Below are 19,048 nucleotides of genomic sequence, written 5' to 3'. Positions count from 1 at the left end.
ACACATTACATATGCATCTATTACACAGAAAGGCATGTGTATTTATATTTTGTGTCTTGTAGAAAAATCAAAAACTTAAATAAGAATATATAAAATAAGTTATAATCTTTCAAACTCCATTTTCCCTCTCTGTTTAATTTCTACTATGTTAGGAACCATAAAATAAAAACCATGTTGTTCCTCTCTCATCCTCTAAAAGCCAAAATTGAATCCCCCTTCCATATCGAAAAATGGGTTTATTAAAGTATCTATTAAATTGCTAAAATGTTTCTAGAAATCACTCTGTTGTGACCCTCCAACTAATATCTCTAATCTGGTTGTTTCCAGATCCATCTAAATCCCACTCTCCTCTGAATAGTAAACTTATTTAGCTCTCTCTTGACAGGGAGCTTCTAGAACTAAACGCAATACTCTAATCGTGGTCTTACTAGGAAGAATAGTATAAGCTTATCTCCTGCTTCATTCAAGAAAGCGTATTTTTCCCAATACAACCTATAATTCCATTTGGTTTAACCGTAGCCATATCATGTCTGACTCACTGAGCTTAATGTCAAAAAAAATTTTTAGTCATTTTCTGTATGAAACCGCTAAGCCATTTTCTTTTATTCTATACTCATGCAGTTGAAATTTCCTTTGGGTAGGAGAATGGTCCTCAAATTGTACATATAATAATTACTCATATAACTACACGTAATAACTGCATTAAAAAATAGTGTCAACTATTTCTTTTGCTGTGCAAAAGCTTTTTATCTTGATGAAGTCCCAACAGTTCATTTTTGCCCTTGCTTCCCTTGTCTTTGTTTCTAGGAAGAAGTTGCAGCACCTGAGGTCAAAGAGGTTGCTGCCTGTGTTCTCCTCTGGAATTTTGATGGACTCCTCTCTCACACTTAGGTCTTTCATCCATTTTGAGTCTATTTTTGTGTGTGGTATAAGGAAATGGTCCAGTTTCATTTTTCTGCATGTGGCTGTCCAATTTTCCCAACACCATTTGTTGAAGAGACTGTCTTTTTTCCATTGGACATTCTTCCCTGCTTTGTTGAAGTTTAGTTGACCATAGAGTTGAGGGTCCATTTCTGGCCTCTCTATTCTGTTCCACTGATCTATGTGTCCATTTTTATATCAGTACCATACTGTCTTGATGATTACAGCTTTGTAATAGAGCTTGAAGTCCGGAATAATGATGCCACCGGCTTTGCTTTTCTTTTTCAACATTCCTCTGGCTATTCGGGGTCTTTTCTGGTTCCATACAAATTTTAGGATTATTTGTTCCATTTCTTTGAAAAAAGTGGATGGTATTTTGATAGGGATTGCATTAAATGTGTAGATTGGTCTAGGTAGCATTGACATCTTCACAATATTTGGTCTTCCAATCCATGAGCATGGAACGTTTTTCCATTTCTTTGTGTCTTCCTCGATTTCTTTCATGAGTATTTTATAGTTTTCTTTGCCTCTTTGGTTAGATTTATTCCTAGGTATCTTATGGTTTTGGGTGCAACTGTAAATGGGATTGACTCCTTAATTTCTCTTTCTTCTGTCTTGTTGTTGGTGTATAGGAATGCCACTGATTTCTGTGCATTGATTTTGTATCCTGCCACTTTACTGAATTCCTGTATGAGTTCTATCTAAACTGTGGAAAGAGCCAAGATGTCCATTGACAGATGAATGGATAAAGAAGATGTGGTATATATATACAATGGAATGTTATGCAGCCATCAAAGGAATGAAACCTTGCCATTTGCAACAATGTGGGTGGAACTGGAGGGTATTATTCTGAGCAAAATAAGTCAATCAGAGAAAGACATGTATCATATGACCTCACTGATATGAGGAATTCTTAATCTCAGGAAACAAACTGAGGGTTGCTGGAGTGGTGGGGGGTGGGAGGGATGGGGTGGCTGGGTAATAGATATTGGGGAGGGTATGTGCTATGGTGAGTGCTGTGAATTGTGTAAGACTGTTGAATCACGGACCTGTACCGCTGAAACAAGTAAGACATTATATGTTAAAAAAAAAAAAAAGAAGAAGAAGATAGCAGGAGGGGAAGAATGAAGGGGGGGAAATCAGAGGGGGAGACAAACCATGAGAGACTATGGACTCTGAGAAACAAACTGAGGGTTCTAGAGGGGAGGCGGGTGGGGGATGAGTTAGCCTGGTGATGGGTATTAAAGAGGGCACGTACTGAATGGAGCACTGGGTGTTATATGCAAACAATGAATCATGGAACACTACATCAAAAACTAATGATGTAATGTATGGTGATTAACATAACATAATAAAAAAATTAATTAAATAAATTTTAAAAAATAGTGTCATGTTCACAGAAGGTACAAATTCTGAAAGTTAAACATATAAATTTAATTGAGGGGCAAAAACAAATAAAGGTTAAGACACATATCCTACCTATAAAAACCCGGTGGCACTTGCTGTACCAGGAAGTTTTTCTCCATGTCTTGGAGAATGTCATTCAGCATTCGGACACGGAGGGGAATTCTCTCCTTCGGATCATTCGCAGGACGCATCTCATCTGACTGGAAGAGTTCAGCACTCTCCCGCAAGCGTGAGGCCAGGGCTAGCAGTTGAGTGTTGGGTTGATCACCTGGTGAATATAAATGAGTCCATCTCAGAAGAGACATCCTTAAAGGAGCAAAATAAGCATTCTGCAATCATGATGTCAAAAAGGAACATCAGTTAAACTTTTATAATGTATTAAATCCACCAAAAATATTTTGTCTGAACATTATATTCTGCTTAGAGTATTAAATTTATTGTTACCACTACTACTACTACTACTACTACTAATACTAGGAAATAAGTACTGATTGAGAGACTGCTATGTTCCAGGCACTGTATTGAGCGCTTTACATATTTATCTTGTTTAATATTCACCAAAGCTTGTATTGTCATGTCTATTTCATAGCATCTGAGAATTAATTAAGGCAAGCAAATTGTCCTAGGTCATCAAGCAAATAAATGACAGGCCAAAATCAGAAGCCTGATTTCTGACTCAAAAATTCATGCTCTTCATGGAGTATCCTGTATTTCTATGGGAAAAAAGATTGTAAAAGAAATTATCTTCTGAGAGGATGAGATACGTTACTCTGTTGTGATGGGCTCTTTTGCTTTACTAACAATTTCCTGTAATTTGAAGCTGAAATACATCTTTGATTTGAAAATACACTGAAAACTATCCTATGTAATGTTTGCATTGCTTGGTTTTGCTTTGGGGATAATTTTTGTTTGTTATGCTTTGTTCCTATTTGTTTGTGTAACTTACTGGAAGTCATTTTGATATGAATGGTGGTAGCAAACATAGGACATTCCTTTGACTAAGAGTAAGGCAGCATTAGTATAGTGATTATGGCCACCAGACCCTGGAGCCAGACCACCTGAGTTCAAATCCCTGCTATACCACTTATTGGTTGTGTGATGTTGGACAAGTTATGGAACCTCAGAATCCTAATCTATAAAATGAATAAAATAATAGCATCTCCTTCATAGATTTTTTTATGAGGGCTAAATGAATACTTTATAAAGTGTTAACAAAAGTATTTCCCTACAGGTAGGCAGTTACTAGCTGATGTGACTTAACACCTTGTTTAAAAAGCATTCTTTTTTTATACCATGAGAGGGGCATTCCCTCATCATCTTCCCGATATTCCCCGTCATTTGAGTCAGTCTCTGGGTGAGGGAACAGTTAGTGGTGTCGTTCTCAGGACACTAGGTACAAATGACTCCAGCAAGGTCAGAAACTCAATACAGAGAATTATGTCAAGTCAAGGTGATGAAATGACCATGGGCCTGATAGATCTAAACTGGCTGTCCTGAAAGCATGGCATTGATATAAGCAGATGGAGAGATGAGGAAGCCAAAGGGGACCTTTGCTTGGTGAAGTGTCAGGAAAAAGGGAAAGATCACAAAGGGACTCTTTCCAAGTGAAGTTCAAGGGTTACCAGATCCCCAAACACCTCGCCTTTGTGAAAATGCAGATTCCCCGGCCTGCTGAATCTCTCTAGGGGTAGAGCCCAGGAATCTCCATGCTACCCAGATTATTACACACATTTTAAAGTTTAAGAAGCACTGTAGAGAAGTGATGTGCTAAGGAAAGAAAATCTGGGTTAGAATTATAGCTGATGTATAAAATACATCTTCATAGAATTACCAACCTCTAACATAGTGATCTTTATTGTCTTTCCCCTTCATCTAATGGGGGCTATTTCACATGTCAATGTCTTTAGAGGCCAGCACAATTCTGACACTCAATAATTGTTTACTAAATAAACAAAGGAGATTCAATAAAGTATTTTTAGAAAAAAATCCAACAATAAAAGAAAACTATGTAGAGGTAAGTGGTTTTCAAGAGAGCTATAAAGAGATAGCCACTTACATGCTTTCTGATCACTGAATTAACAATATGAATAAAATCAATTGTAGGAGTTCACAGGTTTTGGCATTTTGATGTTTTCAAAGTACATTCTACATTCATTAATTATCTTGTTTGATATCACAACAAAACTTGAGGTTGCAAGAGGAGAAATTTTTGCTCATTGAGAAAGTTAACAACCTAAATAACAATTATAATGATAATGCCATTTTATGAAGTTATGGCTTATTTTAAATTATGATGGTTCACTGAAGTTAATATATGGGGAACTTACAGGAAATACCTTTGTACAAGGAAAGAATAAGACCAAAAAAAAAAAAAAGGCACATTTAAATTGTACTGGAATAGAAAGACTGTACAACAGAAAAAGCAAGTTTGACATCCTTGAGAGTCTTCCATTTAAGAAAGAAAAATCTGTTCTGATCTAACATACACTACAGAATTGAAGACATTACCACCAAATCAAGTGAGACAAATTGTACCATTCTACCTTATTTAGCTTTAAATGAATTTATATTTCATGGTGGTAAGGATGTAGAGAACTGACATCTTTAAGAACTGTCTTGTTCCAGAAAGAACCCTGATAGTGAACACCTGCCATCTACACAATACCCTATATATTACTTCCAGGGTATAAGGTTACAAATTGAAAAGTAGCTTTACTTTCAATGTTCACTCAATCATTTGTATACATAACTGATGTTCCAAAGATTCCTTAATAACCATTTTAATGCCAATCCGAGCTTGTTTGTCCATTTAAATAAGACCCATAAAGTAACATCATTGACTCTATGTAAGTTGTGACCTTAAATGATTTTTTCCCCATGATCTTAGAATCCCTGTTAGAATGTCACCTCTGTGAAGGAAGATCATTGTCTGTTTTGTTCACTGCCATTTCCTCAGACTAACACTATGCCTGGCATATCACTGAATTATCTATTTTGATCATAGCATCATAGCATCTGTAATATTTTTATCCTTATCTGCCTTGTCTATCTCCTTTCCTTGACTGAAAAGAACCCCACAAGGTCAGCAAATATGTTCTATCTCTTTGTATCTCTAGATGTTAGCACAATATCTGAGATATGGTTGTCATTTATTAAAAATTTTGTTGAGTGAATTTTGAATTATAAGATAATGTTTTGAGATATCATACTAAATAATGCCTACAAAGTCACTTAGGGAAATGTTTGGCATATAATGAGAACCAACTAATTTTGATAAAAATCAATAATAGTTGCAAAGGAAAAGATAAGAAAAGAAGCTATTTTAGGGTAATGAGAAGTTAAATTCAACTAAATTGAATTAAAATATGTCCTGCCAATAATCCATAAAACTAAGAATATATAAAACTTCATTTAAGTCACAGTGAATGTCAGAGAACAGAGGACTAATTGAGCCTCTTAGCAGTTCAGGTTTAATAAGCAGTAAGTCCATTTGACCAAAGAAAATGAACGGAGAGTTAGAGATTTCTCTCCGTGAGAGTTAATACAATTATCTTGAAGTTATATGCACATAGAGTCTAAAGACCAAGGTCTTGGTATCAAAAAACATGTAAGAGCTCCATCTACTTAATTACTACCAATGTAGTTTTGAATAGATTACTTAATATTACTGTCCTTCAGCTTCCCTGGGGAAAACACAGAAAATGGTCGTTTCACTCTCTAAGCATATAAATCACTATGTAAATGGAAGTTACTATTATCAGAGTACACAAAGTATACACAATATAAATTACTACCAACTCATTTTTCAAAGACCTGCAAAAAATACCGTAACTAATGATTTTTTCTCAGAGATGCTACTTTTCACTTCCTCAAATCTGTGCCCCTACTTCTCCATAACTGTACTACACTCTTCCCTGTATACACTGTAATAAAGATTCCCAATTTTATTTTGTGGTGACTATGAATCTGGAGCCATTTTTTCTTTCCATGGACTGAATCTCAAACTTCTGAAGAACAAGGAAAGGGATAATATAAAAGTTAAGGAATTAAACCACCAGCCTTCAAAAATGATCCTTTTACATCTTCGCTTCTGGTGAAAAGCCAATCATTAATAAGTTTTTATAGCATATCAGAACATATTGATATGTGATAAATATTGAAAATCAACCTTAGTATAATATAAAATAATTGAGACTGCCTAGTAAAATTATCTTACTATTCAAGAGACAATTGAAATGGACTTCTAAATTTCAAACAGAAACAATGCATTTTTCCCTTTGTCTCAAAGTAAAATACAAACGTATTCTCAGTAAGTAACTTTCTGAGTCCTATTTTGTGTGGTGTTCCACAAGTACTAGGAGAGAGGCAAAGACATAAGATTAAATGTTTAACCTTAATAAATTCCTAATCTAGCTAGAAATAATACACAAATGGAGAATAAATAAGGATCAAATAAAATAAATGCTCAGGAGAATGACTGAAGAGTTTATTGTGTATAAAAATACCCTAAGTAAATCCAGAGAAGTGAAACTTGAAAGACAGATCATGGAATTGCCCAGAAATGAGGGTCATCTAAAATGGACCTCTTGGAAGTCCTGGGCCTCTTTCTACATTAAAGCAGTTGAGGATGTTCCATCTGTAAACAACAATATTAATTGCTACTAATTAATCCCTTCCTATTCCCTCAGTCCTCAGCTTTCTAGAGGATGAATCTACCTCTAACTTCAACCCTTCCATTTTTCCATCTTGTTATACAAAGAACAGAGCTGGATATTATAAGTAGTAGTAATATTAACTGAAAAAGAGAGGAGGGAGGGAGAAAGAGAGAAGGAAGGAGGAATTATGAGCCAGTGGATAGTGAGATAGTGTTGAGATTTATGGAGGCCAGTTCAGGAGAGGCTCTAAAACATAATGAAGGAAACCTGTCCCTACTCCTGCCTTCTAGCCAATCATCACATTGCAGCATTCTCCCCTTCAAGTCATTTGGGAGGCAGTGTGGTGTAGTGGAAAGGGCAAGGGCTTTGGAATCTGACAGAGTTATCTGTATTCAAGCCCTAAACCTCCTGCTTAAATATATACACCTGAATAAGATATAAACACACCCTCCCCCACCTCACTCACAGTTTCTTAATCTCTAAATTGCTCTTAACAATATCCAGTTCAGCTCATGTGGTTAGAATAAGGTTAAATGTCACAATGGATATAAGACACTTAGCACATTACCTGGGGCTTTGTGGAGTGACCCCAAAAGTGCCACAGTGTCCTCAGAAAACTTGTTCCTCTTGAGGACCATTGATATAGGATCCTAAAACAACTTCCAATAGTAGATCAGAAACTCAAAGGCGCTTCAGACATGTCCTATCCATCAGGTCTCTAAGACATCTGGGTAAGACTAGTAACCACAGTGCTGTCTGCCCCCACTGAATCTGTATGTTCTGTTCTACCTGCCAGGACCTGGGACCTGCCCAAACTACCTCTTCTCCTGAGGCACTTCATATCTTGATGAGTTTCATCTTGGCATAAATCCATGTGTTTAAGTCTGTTCTACAACTTCCTAGACAAATACATAACTGTCTGATTTTAAAGAATGATTTTACTACTTACTATTGTGGTCTTTCTTCAGAGTTTTATACTCCAAAAAGTTTAAAATTTCAGTTTATTTCCACTTTTCTGTCTTTTCGTTCTATTTTGTGGTTATATTTTTAAAGACTCACTCAATTTCATCTTAAATTAAGAATGAAATGTACTGGTTATACTCTAAAACCACATCAAACAAACATAGCCTTTTATTTTAATAGTATTTCACAGAACCTATTCTTCTGTGGATGAGCTTATCACAGTTTTCAAGGTGCTAACAACTGCACAATCATAGCTTAGACTTCATTGATTTATAGTGACAAGGGAAAGTATGATTTATGTTCCACATAACACAGTGGTTAAGAGCAGAACAGAAGATTATTTTGGGGGAAAAATGTATGTTACTTAATGTCATTTAAAAAATATCTTGTGGCATCGCTAAAGAGAAAAGAAGAAATTGCCAGTATGATTCCATCCAGGGGAAACAACAGTCCTTTATTATCCTACATTTTCTATCCTTCATGCTGGCTTCTTTAGTATGATCACAATGAATCATCTCAGCTGGTTATTTAAAGAAGTTAAACAAACAAAAACGCAGGTAGAGAAAGAAGTGTGCGAGCTAGTGCACTGCTGATAAATAGTCTAACACTGATTTTATCCTTTTATCCTTGTGATAAAAGGATACTATTTAAAAGTACAATATGACAGAAGACAGTGGATAACTATGTCTAAACTGAATATAGTAGAAATCCTTCTTGCAAAGATGCCAAAGTGACATGCTTAGAAGAATCAGGTTGGCCACTTTTTAAAAAACAGGCAAGGCATTCTGAAAATTTTCTTATGTTCTAAATATTGCCCAATGATCCAGATAGCCAACACGGATGAAAATCCAGCAAGATTTTGAACATATTGCATGGAATGCATTCTCCCAACAGTGTTTGTCTGCCTGGTGCAAAAACTGATCTGGTTATTGGCTGCTTTGGAAGAATGAGCAAAACTTCCTTGAGTGAATTACATTCATGTGTGGTTTATTTTTTTACCAGTCTCCTCCTGAGGCAGAAAGTTGGAGTTGTATATTTAATAACATGTGTGAGTTTAATTATGTTTTGGTCAAGCCAAGAAAATAAAAAAAAAAAGATTGAATAAAATTAATCAGTATGAGGGCAAGGATACTTTATGCTCTATTATGAGCCAAGATTAAAATTATCTTTAAAAAACTTAAAAATTGTTGCCAGAGAGGCAATATTCACAGAAAAATGGATTGCAGTACTTTCCTGTCATGGGCAGGGGGCTTTATCCTAAAAATGCACTTAAGGAAAAAAATTCACAATATAATAGACCATTACTATGATGGGAAAGTAGGAAAATGGTAAGAAGTTATTACCATATTTCAATCAATGTAGTGACACATATAAAACGTAGGTACTGAAAAGAAAACTTTAAACAAATTTGAATGAAGTACTCAGAATAATGAAGGAAATGATGACAAAGGGAAGCTGTAGGAACAGCAACAAATTGTGACACAGGACATAAAAGAAAAGAAAGTATAATTCTAAGGAATACAAAAGGGACAACATGCTTTGGATAATAATTAAGGGACATTATTCAATAAAAATATGAGTTCAAAAAGAAGTGGGAGGAAAGAAAAACTAGTTTCAGGAGACAAACTCTGATACTATAGAGACAACCAGATTTTCTTGCAGACCCAGCTGTCTCAACTCCTTGTTTGAACTAGATGTGAAATATCAATTAATGAAATACAATCTCTAATATAGTTATGTAGTCAGAGTCCATACAAAAATACACTGGGGATTGATACTAACACATTTTTAGGAATTTGTACCCAATGGATGGCCAATCCCTAATTGAATTTCTCTCAATTTGAGCAAGCAAGGTAAGCTACTTCTGACAGAATGTTTTTAAGTCCTGTTCACACAAAATGGTAAGTTCCAGAAATGCCAGGTTGGGTCAAACCACTAGAAATCTAACATGATTCGGAATTTCCATGGGAACAAAATCTTTTCTTGGAATTGTTTGGAATTTAGATGGATGGATTTGGATTTTTTAGGGAGGGCACAGAGCCAGGTACCTAGTGGCCCCACCCTTTACTATCTCTAGGGCAGTCCAAAGTTGGAATTGGTGGTAATTAAAATCAAGATTGGAGATAGATGGGCTGAGGACTAAAATCATGCAATTTATAAAGCACATATTTAATGTTTCCATTTGGGACATTCATAATAAATTACTCAGGAAGAAAAAAAAGACATCAGATGGGTCTTAATCACTTGTGGTTGTGGAAAAGAACTGAAGTGACACATATTGAAAATACGAAACTACAGATCTAGAGGAACACAGTGTACTTGGCTTGGTCACATCATCACCTTGAAATACTGTCTTTCCTTCTACAATGAAGTGATTGATGCTAATGAATTATCAGAGCTAGTAAGAAAAGAAAAAAAAGTCAGATAAAGTCACCATTGTCGGTTTTTCAAACAACAGGAGGAAATTCTGCCAACAACCATTTTACATTTAGTGAGACAATCAGGAGGTGGCAACAAGCCACACAGTTCGAAACTGTTTCCTGCTGAGTCTGGCTTGCACTAAATAAATGTGTACGTAGCCAGATCAAATGAAAGTGACTTTTACTCTATTTGGTCATTTGTAGGTTTTACAATAACGGTAAATAACAGAATTCCAACAAAGAAAAATAGCAGATATTAAACAGAAAGCATCAGACACACATAGTCCATTAGCTATTTTGAAGTGCTGATTTAAACACTAAAAAGTGGATAAAGTGAGAAAGAGTAAATTTAGAAAGGTTATTAAATGCTCACTCCTTAGTCAGCTTCCAGGTTCAAGGGTGTGGTGGTACTTGGTTTATTCTTGGCACCTGCCTCTGCCACCCGAACACTAGGACCAGTGCCTTGCGTGTGCATTTTTTGGACTTACTTTTATTTGCCACAAGGACCCCTGAAGCATATCCATTATCTTATCAGTCACTATTTACACTATATCTCCATGTACCACATATAAATATTCATTCTCTAACTATTATGTGTTTGGCATTGACCAAATATTAAGAGCCAAGGTCACTCAGTCAAAATGAGCTTTTAAGACTATCCAATAAATCAACTCAAACAAATTATTCACTGGTAGATTATCCTTCTTTCTGGTGGTTGTGAGAACGGTAGAGAATGGTCTGCTGCTACTGTAAACTAGAGTAATAAATAAACAAGATGGCCGGTTGTCAAGGGGTAAAAATTACACCGTTGAAAATGCAATTGGGTTTCAGAGACCTTCATACGTAAACTCTTTGCAGTAGGGAGAAACAGTATTTTATAGTCCAGCCTTGAAGGTCACTTTTTTTTTTTAAAGCTGTGAATGAGAACTTAAGACTAATCACCACTAGCTGTCATAACAAAATAAGAAAACATATCAACAATTAAAGCTTGTATTAAGCAGTAAAATTAGATGTTTCATTTAACATGGTATAGGAACTCTGTTTAGCTAAGGAAATCATCTCACATGGTAGCTAAAATTGAAACTGAAGTATTTATTTAGTTGTTATAAGTGGTGTCCATTATTCACACATTAGCATATTATTTTATTTTAGTAATAAGGTTATTACCAGAGTAGGCAAAATAGACCAGGTCCATCAAATTGCCTACAATTTAGCAGACATTTGAATGATCTTCACTTTGATACAGAGCAAATAACTTCGAATCATGATGACTAAAACACGAAAATGTATAGCTTAAAGGTGACAAATCATATTACTTTGAACAAATATTTATACTCAGGTCATAGTAAAAAGAAAATTTTTTGCTTATATGTCAATGTTTTTATTACATTTTGTTTTGCTTTGTTTTGTGCTTCTAGGTATGGGTACATCTTAAGTCGGTTCACATCTTTCTGAGTGAAAGTAGAGGGAGACCCAAGGAGATTCACATCAAAAGAAACAAAGCTCAGACAAAACCAACAACCAAAGAAAAAGTTCTTTACCTAGAGCAGAAGCAGTCCAATATAACAGCAAGAAGCCAAAATGCTCCTCGCTCATCCAACTGAGAAACGTGATTTTTAGGGAGCGGTGCATCTAGCCTTAGTAGCATCAGCCCGTAGTGGAAATCTTTGTAGAATGACTGTAGTTTTTTTCCCCCCTTGTACTGACACACCTTTAGATATAACTATTAAAGAAAGAATTATTAACCTGGCCTATTTTCAGTATATTTTCTGTACCTTCTTCCTTTAACTAAAACCTGACTCTCCCCTAACGATACTGCTTCCAAAGCAACCCCTGGCCGCCCGCGGTTCCTTCTCTCACGCACTTTGTAGCACTCGCCCTAAGCAAACACTAGGAGGGGCCTCTACGTTACTGCGCATTCTTTGAAGATTTTAGCTCCTGGTTCTGTCACTCCTTCCTACAAGAATTACTCCTGTCTTAGTTCTGGCAATTTCCATATCCACATATTCTAGACTCTCTTTCCGTTAGCCTCTTTTCCTCCTATCCCACTTTCATGGTCACGTCCTTGCCTGAACACTGTCATTACCTATGTCTCCACTCTTTGTACGATGACATTTTTAACAATCCCATTTGCTGGCCACGAGCAGAGGAGTCTTTTTAGCTCACTCACTCCAAATTCTTTGATCGCACCAAGAAGTAGCATCTGTCAATCTTCCTTCCTTCCTTTTTCCCTTCATTGCCTTCATTTTCTCACTTTATTCCATGCCCAGTTTAGATACTTTGGTCCACCCCCATGGGTGCTCCTTCGCACATACTCTCAGTTTTATTTTATCTAGTTCATTGTCCCTCTCCCATTAGAGCTCTAGCCTGATTAAATCCTATTCTGTGCTGTATCTGAATCCCCAGCTGAAGGCTGAATAATTGTGTTGAATTATCTCATTAAAATATATATATATTTCTTCTGAGCTCTAATGCTGCCCAAAAATACAGGCATACCTCATTTCATTGCACTTTGCTTTACCGAGTTTCACAGAAACTACATTTTTTACAAATTGAAGGTTTGTGGAAACCCTGCATCGAGCAAGTCTAAGATGGAAGCTTGACAAAAGTGAAAAACTGTATAGAGACCAACTTCAATATACCAAAAACAGAGCTATCTGAGGCCACTTCATATGGGAACAAATAACCCTAGACAGCTCAACTGCTTTCAGGGTTATGGTTTTACAGCCAATATAATAAGAATCATCGAGGGGGGAAAATTGTGTTATAGTATTCTCCAGGTTAAGAAGCAATGCTGATAGTCAAGATTGAAAAAAAAAAAATTAAACTTTCAGATACTGGAAATATTTGGCTAAGAATAATTCACCCCCCCCCAAAAAGAATAACGACTTTCTAAGGATTACTGTACTGTAGTTAAAATATTGACTTTTGTATTGAGAAGTAATGTCTACAAATCACATATTAAAAATCTGACACTAAGATGTGTGACTCAAAGAGGAGGAGGGTACATTCTTTAATTACAATACTGCCCTTTGTATTTGGTTAATGAAGACAAATTATAAGTTTAGTTTAAAGCTTTGTATGTAGATAAAAGGGAAATGAAGGTAACTATTAGGGTGGTATTAGAATTCTACAGAAAGAGATGTATTTAAACGTGAAGGACTTCTGGGTCAGTCTTGCTTGAACTGACTGAATGTTAGCTACAAACTTACTTACCTACTTCCTTATTTATTTTTTTGGAAAAATACCTGAACTATATTTTTCCATGTGGAACCTATAAATGATAACAGAAGTTTGAAATTATAAATCTCTCTGATAAAGGGAAGTAGGAGAAACATCCTTTATAATCTGATATTTCGTTTTGTGCTCACATATAAATACACTTCGTTCCTGTTGACGTGGCAGTCAAATTTCTTCTAAGCCCCTCTCATGATATTCCTCTCCAGGAAGGGAGTCATTGTATTGCCATAGCTAATGAGATAGCATATGATTTTATCCATTGCTTGTTAAAAATTAGTTGAGCCATCTTTCATTTGCTGAAATTACTATAATTCAAAGAAAAATTACCTTTACCTTTAAGACTGTTTTGAACTTCTAAAGCTACATCGAGAGCATTGAAGGGCAGAACTGGTTCATTGGCAATTTGCAAAATCACTTCTCCTGAGAGCTGAAAGAAAAAAACACAAAAGATGCTAGCATTCAGTATTAAGGGTTTCCGATTTGTTTTTTCATTATTTCATACATTCTTTTTTTTAATTTTATTTTATTATGTTGTTGATCACCATACATTACATCGTTTTTTATGTAGTGTTCCATGATTCATTGTTTGCATATAACATCCAGTGCTCCATTCAGTACATGCCCTCTTTAATACCCATCACCAGGCTAACCCATCCCCCCACCCCCTCCCCTCTAGAACCCTTGGTTTGTTTCTCAGAGTCCATCGTCTCTCATGGTTCGTCTCCCCCTCCGATTTCCCCCCCTTCAGTTTTCCCTTCCTACTATCTTCTTTATTTCTTTATTTTTTTTTAACATGTAATGTATTATTTGTTTCAGCGGTACAGGTCTGTGATTCAACAGTCTTACACAATTCACAGTGCTCACCATAGCACATACCCTCCCCAATGTCTATCACCTAGCCACCCCATCCCTCCTACCCCCCACCACTCCAGCAACTCTCAGTTTGTTTCCTGAGATTAAGAATTCACCACAGTAGCAAAAACATAGAGGGTAAAATATACTTTTATAAGATATCTTTGCCTTTTGAATTTCTTTTTTACTTTTTTCCCAAGATTTTATTTATCTATTTATTTATCTATTTATTCATCTATTTGACAGAGAGAGAGAGAGAGAACAGAGAGGGAGAAGGAGAAGCAGGCTCCCCGCTAAGCAGGGAACCCAACAGGCTCCTATCCCAGGACGCTGGGATCATGACCTGAGCCAAAGGCAGATGTTTATCCAACTGAGCCACCCAGACACCCCTCTTTCTACTTAAAAAAAAATTATTTATTTATTTGAGAGAGAGAGAGCAGGAGGAGGGGCAGAGGGAGAGGGAGAAGCAGACTCCCTGCTGAGCAGGGAGCCCTACATGCTGGGCGTGGATCCCGGGACCCCAGGATCATGACTGGAGCCGAAGGCAAATGCTTAACCGACTAAGCCATCTAGGTACCCTTAATTTTATTTTTCTATAAAGAAAGAAAAAACATTCAGTGTATTTTTCGTGTCTCAAAATAGGGTAAAGGAATATAACATTTTCTTCTTTTTTTAAGCTAAAATATTAAGAAATAGCACCCTAGTTGAAGAAGTTGTAATATTTAAACTTTAAAACAATTCTTTATAAAGCAGTACAGAATATCACACAATAAAACAAACAGTAGAGAGAAATAATTGAAAATCAATATCTGGTTAGGGGACTAAGTAAAACTCCAGACAAAATTAATGATCAATTTATTTCATTTAAAATATAACTTAGTCTGAACAGATGGTTACCAGACAGGAGGTGGGCAGGGGGGTGGGTGAAACAGGTGATGGGGATTAAGGAGTGCACCTGTTACGATGAGCACCAGGTATTACATGTAAGTACTGAATCACTAAATTGTATGCCTGAAACTAATATTACACTATATGTTAACTAACTGGAATTTATTTTTTTTAATTTTTAATTTTTATTTTTTTTAAGATTTGATTTATTTATTTGACAGAGAAAGAGAGCACAGAGGGACTGTGAGAGGGAGAAGCAGACTCCCTGCTGAGCAGAGAGCCTAATGTGGGGCTTGATCCCAGGACCCTGAGATCATGATCTGAGCTGAAGGCAGATGCTTAACCGGCTGAGCCACCCAGGTGCCCCATAACTAACTGGAATTTAAATAAAAACTTAAGAAAAATAAAATGAACTGTTGTTTTCACTAGGAACTAGAAAAAATATATATATAATTTAGTCTGAAAAATTCCATTAAAATCTTAGTTACTATTTTCCTTAATGTTTTACTCTATTTCTAATTACTTTTCCAAAATCTATCAAAACTAGTATCATTTATATGTCTTTGAGGTCATTTAAATTAATGTTAAAAAAAACTTTAATGCCATCCCCAAAACTCATACCTGGAATTTTCATGCATGCATATCAACCCCCACCATGCTCCAAAATTGTGTTTGAAAACAAACATACGCACTACAGCTAAACCAGCATCTGCTTTATAGACTGAACAAATCATATGCATTCATATACATCTCAAAGGAACTTAGGGCTGGTGGCAAATGCCACTGTTACTCTCCCTCTCTCTCAACTGATATTTAATATTTACCTAGGCTTAACAAATATCCCTACATCTCTAATCACCCTGAAGATGGCACACAGGGAAATGTGGGTGCGTTGATGTTATTAATGTACTATGAAATGTTGTTAGTAAATGAAAATATGTTCTTGTGAAACTAGACAGGGGAAATTAGCTTGAGACATTATAGAACACGTAAAAGATACAACTTACAAGGAAAATATGTTAAATATTCAAATCTACATATTCAACAAGAGTCAAATTCCATTTACTATTTACAAGTTATAATTCCCAGGTGTTTGCACAATTTAAGTCATGATAAAAATACAGTTCAATTTGATCTTCTTCTAAATGCTTGAAAAAAATACATCTCTTAGAAAGAAAGAGGAAGAAGAAACGCTTTTGGTGTTCCTTTATTTCTTTGAGATATTTTTCTCCCAGATGTAGCAACCACTTTTTCCCCAATGCCTACGGTTTATTTGCAGAGTATTATCCCCAGAATAGTGATCACAAAAATCCTGGGAAGCTGCCTACTCTGATTATGCTGTTTTTCAGGGGAAAAACCTTATCTGCAATAGGTTGATATGAATTCTGTCTCTATTCCACCTCACTACATCCAAATCATGTAAGAAATGCTGATATCTGGAAATAAATTATTTGTAAAAAGGAATTTTTAAAGAAGATTAAGAAGCATTATGGTTTCTTTTTTCAATTTGCACTGGATAATGGAAACTACAGAACAGACATGTTTTGTTTACAGTTTTGGAATCTGGAAACCACACATTATAAGAGATTAAAATGAAAGAATGGGGAGGGAGGAGAAAGGCAACTTCACTGTGTGCTGCTGGAGAAAGTTGTTTTGTTTTAAGAGTCATTTGGCAGCTCAAACAACTGGAATATAAGCCAGCCACCTTGCTATTTCTTTCAAAAAGAACCTGAGAACAAATACTGGGACTTCTAAGGCACCTGGCCCATGAGAGAATGCTTAGACTAAACTGGTTTTATTTGCAGCTTCCTAAGCAAGAGGGAGATTTGCATAGGTCTTGCCATGAAGTAGGAGAAGATGAGCCATACTCATACTCTTCTCATCTATTCTGGATTCACTCTTATTTAGGCAAGCCAAAGCAACCTTCCCTTATATTTATATAAAGCCCCACTCTTTTCAAAGTGCTTTACACTTAAATATCTTATCTTGACAAACCTAGAGGCAGGTAGTGGGGGAATTAATTTTATGTTAAAAACATAGGTATAAGTATAAGCCTTACTGGGTTTCAGTCCAAGATGGTAATATAGGACCTTACTTCCTCCCATGGACACACCGAATCTACAGCCACACACAAAACAAATCCGTCTGGGAAAAAAAAAATCTAATTGAATGATTCCTACACATCAGGCAAATAAGAAAAGCCCCACTTTGAAATGTGTAAGAAAGACTGAAACACACTCTGACCATAAACACTACCACATCATAGCAACATACAATTGGGAGAAAACTCACAACTCCCATTTTCTCCCTGAGGAGTAAAGGGTTTGGGTCCAACATGGAGTGCTCTACCTTTTAAGACTTCCACCCGAGGGGCAGGCTCCCAAAACACTTAGCCCCCAAAGCCAATGAGACTTGTGTCCACAAGACCTACAACACTACGGCAAACAAAGAAACAGCTCTTATGGGGCTTGTGAGGACTTGTGAGTCCCCTGGGCTCAGTGAAGTGGTAGCAAGCAAAAAATGCCTATATCCCAGTCTTCCCCTGAAAGACGTCAATTTACATATCTTAAAAGCTACAGCCTGAGAGTCAGGCTTGTAACTTAACACACATCTAGGGGCCAACTGCAATTCTTTCTGGAGACTGAGGCGGCTGGCAGGTTCCATCTTTACCACCCTCACTTTCTCTCTCTGCCCTGCTCCAGGTCACCAGTGTCTCCTGAAAAAGAGCTTGTGCACCTGTCTGGTGCCCGGGTTTTGTAGCTGCCACCCAGACGATGCACCCCTTGATTGCTTGGCTCTGGTGGCCAGGGGGGCCTGAGTTCTTGAGTTTGAATTCCCAGAGGATTATAGTAAACACCACCACCACCACCACCAACAACACCGAAACACTTCTTAATCAGCTATCCCCTCAGGGCTCAGTGCAAAATGAGCAGAGAGAAATGCCAATCTCCCAGTCTTTCCCTGAAAGAGGCCTATTTGCATGCTTTATACCTGCTGCCTGAGGGTTAGGTGCCTAATACAACACGCATCCAGGAACAGATTGTGATCTTCCCTGGAAAACTGGGAAGCCAAAAGGCATGAATTTAGCATTCTCCCTATAGTCTGCTCCAAACCACCACTATCCTCCTGGAAGGAGTTTATATACATATCTGGCACCCTAGCTTTTGCAGCTCCACCCAGGGGACACACCCCTTGATATCCTGGCTATGGAGACCAGGGGAGCTTGCATTCACAAGTTTCACAGGACTGTAGCAAACAAAGAAATACTTCTTAACTGGCTATCCCTCTAGGGCTCAGCACTTAGGAAGCCAATAGAAGGGTGTCTGGGGGGCTCAGTCAGTTAAGCGTCTGCCTTCAGCTCAGGTCATGATTCCAGAGTCCTGGGATCGAGCCCTGCATCGGGCTCCCTGCTCAGAGGGGAGCCTGCTTCTCCCTCTCCCTCTGCTGCTGCCTGGCTTGTGCTCTCACTTTCTCTCTCAAATAAATAAATAAAATCTTAAAAAAAAAAAAAAAGGCAGCCAATAGAAATGCCTGTCTCCTAGTCTTTCCCTGAAAGAGGTTTATTTGCATACTTCAAAAGCTTCTGCCTGAGGATCTTGCTTACAATCAGCCCGCATATAGTTGCTGACTGAGTCTCTCCCCTTTGGAACACTAACAGGTCTTGGCACACCCTCAACTACTGTATGCCAAATCACAAAGGTT

At 36.9% G+C, this 19,048-nt stretch overlaps 1 protein-coding gene across 1 annotated transcript in view; it reads right to left on the bottom strand.

Moving 5' to 3' along the window:
• NAALADL2 (N-acetylated alpha-linked acidic dipeptidase like 2) overlaps positions 1 to 19,048 on the bottom strand; it is a gene marked incomplete at its 5' end in the record, with an annotated part of 857,615 nt that overhangs the window by 43,085 nt on the left and 795,482 nt on the right. The window contains 2 exons of the mRNA XM_034988848.1: positions 2,401 to 2,596; positions 13,940 to 14,033. Of these exons, the coding sequence (XP_034844739.1) occupies positions 2,401 to 2,596; positions 13,940 to 14,033 (290 nt within the window). The remainder of the gene's footprint in view (positions 1 to 2,400; positions 2,597 to 13,939; positions 14,034 to 19,048) is intronic.

This window comes from Mirounga leonina, unplaced genomic scaffold, assembly GCF_011800145.1.
Source record: "Mirounga leonina isolate KUSES-001 unplaced genomic scaffold, KU_Mleo_1.0 Mir_115, whole genome shotgun sequence".
Lineage (NCBI taxonomy): Eukaryota > Metazoa > Chordata > Mammalia > Carnivora > Phocidae > Mirounga > Mirounga leonina.
The sequence above is the reverse complement of the archived record's forward strand: the minus strand, read 5'-3'. Positions and strand labels throughout refer to the sequence as shown.